Source organism: Triticum aestivum, chromosome 6B (assembly GCF_018294505.1).
Source record: "Triticum aestivum cultivar Chinese Spring chromosome 6B, IWGSC CS RefSeq v2.1, whole genome shotgun sequence".
NCBI classification, from domain to species: Eukaryota; Viridiplantae; Streptophyta; class Magnoliopsida; order Poales; family Poaceae; genus Triticum; species Triticum aestivum.
This window is the reverse complement of record NC_057810.1, coordinates 98,666,116-98,671,968: the sequence shown is the minus strand read 5'-3', so window position 1 is coordinate 98,671,968 and position 5,853 is coordinate 98,666,116. Positions and strand designations below refer to the sequence as shown.

At 47.8% G+C, this 5,853-nt stretch overlaps 1 protein-coding gene across 1 annotated transcript; it reads right to left on the bottom strand.

Moving 5' to 3' along the window:
• Positions 1 to 1,745: 1,745 nt before the first annotated feature.
• On the bottom strand, positions 1,746 to 3,687 carry LOC123133651 (pollen allergen Phl p 5b). The gene has a single exon (XM_044553090.1). It carries the CDS (start codon positions 3,620 to 3,622, stop codon positions 1,985 to 1,987), a length of 1,638 nt encoding a protein of 545 aa, XP_044409025.1. The 5' UTR covers positions 3,623 to 3,687; the 3' UTR covers positions 1,746 to 1,984.
• Positions 3,688 to 5,853: the final 2,166 nt, after the last annotated feature.

Sequence of the window (5,853 nt, the reverse complement as noted above, 5' to 3'; positions counted from 1 at the left end):
TTCCTGAATAAGTAGTTTGACCATTGTTTGACCAAAGTTTGACCAGATTTGACCAAAATTCAAAAAAACTGAAATAATTATTTAGTAACACTAATATTCTTGAATAATTATTTAGTAACACTAATACTTCTTGAATAAGTAGTTTGACCATAGTTTGACCAGATTTAACAAAAATTCAAAAAAACTGAAATTTAAGCATAACTTTTTTTCCTTTTAGAATTTGAGGATTCTAAAGATTTGCAAACAGGTCGTAGGCTGTCAAAATCGGATGTGGATTTTTGTGCTGAACATTTTGATATATTATACGTTTTTTTCTGACATCGTATGCAAAGTTATAGCCGTTTTACATTTTCCCTGCACTTTTTTCAAAACATGTCCAAATTTATGTTTTTAAATTTTCCTAACTGGTACATGTAGTAACATAACTACATCTAGAAGGATTTTAATTTTTGAAGTTTTTATCATTTTATTTTGCTTTCTACAAAACTGCAAAGGCGATCGGGGGGGGGGGGGGGGGTAGAGTTTGAAAATGGGATCTTTATTACCAGTTCGTGGCACGAACTGGTACTAAAGGTCTCAACCCCATTAGTGCTGGTTCGTGCCACGAACCGGTACTAATGGACATCGCACACTTTAGTACCGGTTCGTGGAACCAACCGGGACTAAAAGTCCCATTTGAACCGGGAGTAATGCCTGTACGGTGCCCTCGCCACTCGAACCGGGACTAATGCTCATTAGTCCCGGTTCGTAAGGGCATGTACAATGGTTGATAAGATAGTTTTATCTTAAGTTTTGCATGTAAATTGGAGATGACAAAAAACATGTCTACAATGGATCATCTCTTAGCCTTATCTTCAATAATCCGTTGCTCCTAAAAACATGGTGAGACAAATTGTGCTAAGAGATCATCTCTAGACTTCTCTTAAATAAGATAAGACAAGGCTTCTCTTATGATTTCTCTCTCCTCCACCTCATTATTTATCCTACATGGCGATCTTAAGATAGAACCATTGTACATGCCCTAATGCAACCGGGATTAATGCTCTTTTTCTGGCCGAACGAAAGCCCTATTTTCTACTAGTGTGATATGGTAGTTGGATGATTTCATCCATAGTATAATATCAATCAATCAAGTTCTTTTAGTAGGAACAACTCCAAGTGGCTACAAGTGTACCCAAATCATAGTCACCACGCACCTACTTCAGTGACATGAGAGTTGGGGTTTGAAGAATCAAGCAAAGTAATATCGTAAAATCAGGTTTGATCTACTCATTAAAGGCGGAAAAAAGGACCATTAGAAAAAAAAAACAAGTGACATCAGACTACAGGTACAATTGTTGCATAGTGACGGAACGTGCCCCTCTTGGAGAATAGCTTCATGGCTGAAGAGGCCTCGAACAGAGCGAAAAGGCCAAAAAACAATGTACATTTATTTAAGCAATGTAACTACACCTAAGTAGCCCTCAATGCATACATCAATATTATATCGTTAGCTGTAAATGTGATTTTCTTTCGAAGGCATCATATTAAATTTCAAATTTGCAATTATCATTACATAATCCATGCATGGCACGTATTGTCGAACTAAATTTTGGTTACATTTTATGGTATACTATGTTGGTTTAACCACGCAGAAAAACAAATACTCAAATGCCAACAAATGGTTCTCTAAAATACATAAATAGTAAATAATTAATATCTAGCCGCGCAAATGCGCGGGTGAACCCGCTAGTTTCTTTTGAATATAGCTGAAAAATAAACCAGTCCAACTATATATATTAGCATAACTGAAGATTTATCACGGCTCACAGGGCCTTATCCTGACTTATCAGGGGGATTGCATATTATCCATCCATGCAATGCACCACCACATAAATGCTAGAGAAAAATTACAAAAGGAATTATTAATGCAATGGCACTGTGTCGATCGCGCCGCTAAATGCATGAAGGAAGGGAAAGGGAAAAGCTAGCTAGCGCCAGCAGCTCACAGATTGTAGCCGCCTGCGGCAGCAGGCTTGGTCGCGGCATCGGCGGAGGCCTTGTAGCCGGCTTTGCCATCTGCGGGCTTGGTAGCCGCTTCCGCAGCGGGCTCGGGAGCGGCATCGGCTGCGGGCTTGGCAGCGGACTTGGTGGCGGATTCTGCTGCGGGCTCGGGAGCGGCTTCGGCCTTGGCCTTGTAACCGGATTCAGCAGCCGCGGGCTTGGAAGCGGCATCGGCAGCAGGCGCGGTTGCGGCTTCGGCAGCGGGCGCGGCAGCGGGCTCGGCAGCGGATTTATCGGCGGCCTTGTAGTCGGATTCGGCAGCTGGCGCGGCAGCGGGCTCGGCAGCGGATTTGTCGGCGGCCTTGTAGCCGGATTCGGCAGCTGCAGTCTTGGTACCGGCTTCTGCGACGGGCGCGGCAGCAGTTTCCGCGCCATCCTTGGTGGCGTTGGCAATGGTGGTGATGGTCTTCGCCAAGGCGTCCGCGACGTCGGTGTCCTTAGTTTCGGTCTTGGAGGCGGAGGAGGAGGCGGCGGCCTTTTTGACCTCCGCGTCAAGGTCGGACATCATCTGCTGATCGTAGGCGGGGCCCATCTGCTCCTTCATGAACTTGTTGAGGGCGGCTTGGAACACGAGGATCCTGTCGGCTTTCGGAGCTTCTTTGGCAGCAGCGGAGGCTGCCTTGATGACCGTGTCGAGCTTCTTGATGACCTGCGTCGCGCCGGATGCGGCCTTCACGCCTCCGGCAACCACCTCCTCCATGGCCGGCTTGATGGCGTGGGCGTCCAGGGTGGCGGAAATGAAGCGGAGGGCCTCTGTGAGGGTGAGAAACAACATGGCGAACTTTTCCTTCGCCGTGGCGGCGCCGGCGGCGGAGTTGTACGCTATCTTGAAGGCGCGGTCGATCATGGCCATGAATTTGGCGCTCATGCCGGCGAGGCACTGCTTGATCTCCTTGTTGAAGGTGGCGTCGAAAACAGAAAACTTGTCCTCTTGCTCCGCCACGTTGGCCGCTTCCACAGCCTTCTTGTACGCTTGGTTCATCTTCTCGATGAACTTCTGCTCGACCGTCGTCGCCTTCCCCTCCCCGGGCGCCGTCTTAGTGCCATCGGCGGCGGGCTGCTCGGCCGGCGTAGTGTCACTGTAGCCCGCCGCGGCCTTGTCGGGCGTTCCCCCCTCGGCGGGAGTGCTGGCGGCGGAATCGGTCGGGGTCGCCGCCTCGGCGGGCGTGCTGGCGGCGGCGTCGGTCGGCGTCCCCCCCTCAGCGGGCGTGCTGGCAGCGGCATCGGTCGGTGTCGCCGCCTGGGCGGGCGTGCTGGCTGAGGACTCGGCCGGTGTAGAGTCAGTGTAGCCTCCCGCCTTCTTGGCGGGCGTCGCCGCATCGGCAGGCGTGCTGGCGGAGGGCTCGGCTGGCGTAGAGTCAGTGTAGCCTGCCGCCTTCTTGGAGGGTGACGCCGCGTCGGCGGGCGTGCTGGCGGCGGGCTCAGCCGGCGTCGCGGCCTCGGATGGCGTGGCGGGTGCGTAACCGCCGGATTCGGGCCTGGAAGCAGCAACGGCGGGCGCAGCCACGAGGGCGGACAGCAGGAAGAGGGCGATCACGGCGGCCTTGTGCTGCTGCTGCTGCTGCCTCTGAGGCGCCATTGCAAGCTCTGCTGGATGGAGCAGATGTCTGTGGAGGGAAGAAGATGATGGGTAGCTCTGGGTGCTCTGATGGCCATGATCGCTAGCCTGACTTCTTATATAGCGCAGAGACCGCCCGGGCAACGAGAGATCTTCGCGCGCGAGCCGCGACCATGACCACGAGAGGTTGCCAGGTGGGTGACCGAGAGGCCATGAGCACGAGAGTTTCGCGCGATCGAGGACCGGTTGATGGTACTTGCATGAGGCCATGCATCAACAGCTCCCCGCGCGCCTACCGCTCGCCCGCTCGCTCGTCGCCACCATCTTCTTCCAATTACTTTCTGGACTTAGACTAACTCTATATATAGGATTAATTAAGACTTTGTCAGTTCCAATTACCTTTTTTTAGGGTCAACAAGATTACTTTCTTGATCGATTTGCAAGCTTATACGTGGTAAGCAATCCAAATTATTTATGACAAAAAAAAGATTTGCAAGCTTATACAGGAATAACAAAAATGCCATGAGCGTTTAATAGCCATCAGGTTAAAACAAAAAAATTCATGCCGAGCGGCGTCGCATGCAGCATTAGAAGTCGCGACCTACGAGAACCAGTTTTGTTTCAATTACGTGTTAAACAGAATACATTTTTTTAGACTATCAAATATGATACATTTTGATGCGATTTTTTCTTGAACTTAATTTCAGGCAGAAAAAATCCAAGAAATCTGAGATTTTCCGAGAGAAACCTGTTTTCCTGCCCCCATCAAAAGAAAAAAACAGAAACAAAAAAAAACTTGGTCGGCACACATGATGTCCCTCCTCTAACGACTAACCTTTATTACCTACTCCCTCTGTTCGAAATTATTTGTCTCGAAAATGAATGTATCTAGAATTAAAATACATCTAGATACATCTATTTTCAAGACAAGTAATTTCAAACGGAGGGAATAGTAACCAATAATATATACAGGAATAATGTTGGCATCATGCCGCTGGACCCAGCCAAATATGACAACCCTGATCTAACGAGAAAGAATGCCTAGCCATGTTCTCTTTTTACCGATTACTACTCGACCAAACTGCGGAACGACACATGCCCAAAAGGCAAGAATGCAAGGCACGTTGGCCAATGACATTGGGGTGGATATGCAGTTGCCCAAGCTTGTCTATGAATGCATCTTGTGTCCCCTCGTGGGTCTTGGAAGATTAATGACAAAATGGTTACGAGACTACTGAGTTTGCGAGTATACACATGGAAAACCCACGTGAGGATTTTGTCTTGACCTGTGGGTTATGGCCCCTAAAATTTTTATGATAACATTGAATTTTTTTTTGTTGCCTTTTGAAGAATGCGTGTGCTCAATCAAACTCATCTAAAATTGCGAGTGAACACATGGAAATCTCCTTCCAGGCCAGATTTCTAGCAGTCGGCTCAAGTTGATTCTTCGGAACACTTGAATTCTAATTCTTCGCCGAGGAGTTAGGAAACCTGCCATGAGGTTGTCCTAGGTTCTCTAGAATCCAAGAAATTTGATTATTTGGATTCCGACCATTGTGACATCTTGCAACAACACGTTAGCGGGCGCACCTAATCCAACGGTCATACTGGCACCCTGTCATGGGTCGCAGCTATAAGTAGCCCCCCCCCCCCCCCCACCACCACCCATAGCAGGCGGTTTCTCAATAGAAATTCTGCCAAGTGTTATGCAAATAGCATCCCCCCTCGCTCAAATTTAGAACCAATTCTAAGTGAGGAAAAGCACTTAAGTGGAAGAATCTAGAATCTGAACAATCCTAGATTGGACTTGTTTGTCTCGACGACTGTGTATCCTCTAGATGGTTAGACATTCTTCAGAGCATCTGAAGTGTAGACAAGCCGAGGATCAAGTTTGTACCGGTCTGGATATCACCACAAGATCTACCCGAGGGATTATGCGAGTTTTGAGGAACTTGGCTCAAGGAGAATAATATGAAGGCTTGTGTGTCTTTAGGGCACTGGTTCAGCGTCTGCAACCATGACGTAGGATTGTGCCAGTAGTTCGAACTTGGGTAAACAAATTCCTTTCTGTTCACCAAGTATCTATGTTACAATTCTCCGCACCTTTAGCTTCAGTAATTTGCATCTTCTAAAGAATTCTTCCATCTCTTTGTGAAGACTTCTCGAGTAATTTTCCTTCAATTGTGTAATTTTGTTAAGTTCATGTACTCGGTTTTTAGCTTTGAAGAACAATGGCTACTAGTTTATTTAAC

Excerpts from the sequence above, each read along its gene's own strand:
- LOC123133651 (XM_044553090.1), bottom strand. The coding sequence starts at position 3,622 with ATGGCGCCTCAGAGGCAGCAGCAGCAGCAGCACAAGGCCGCCGTGATC.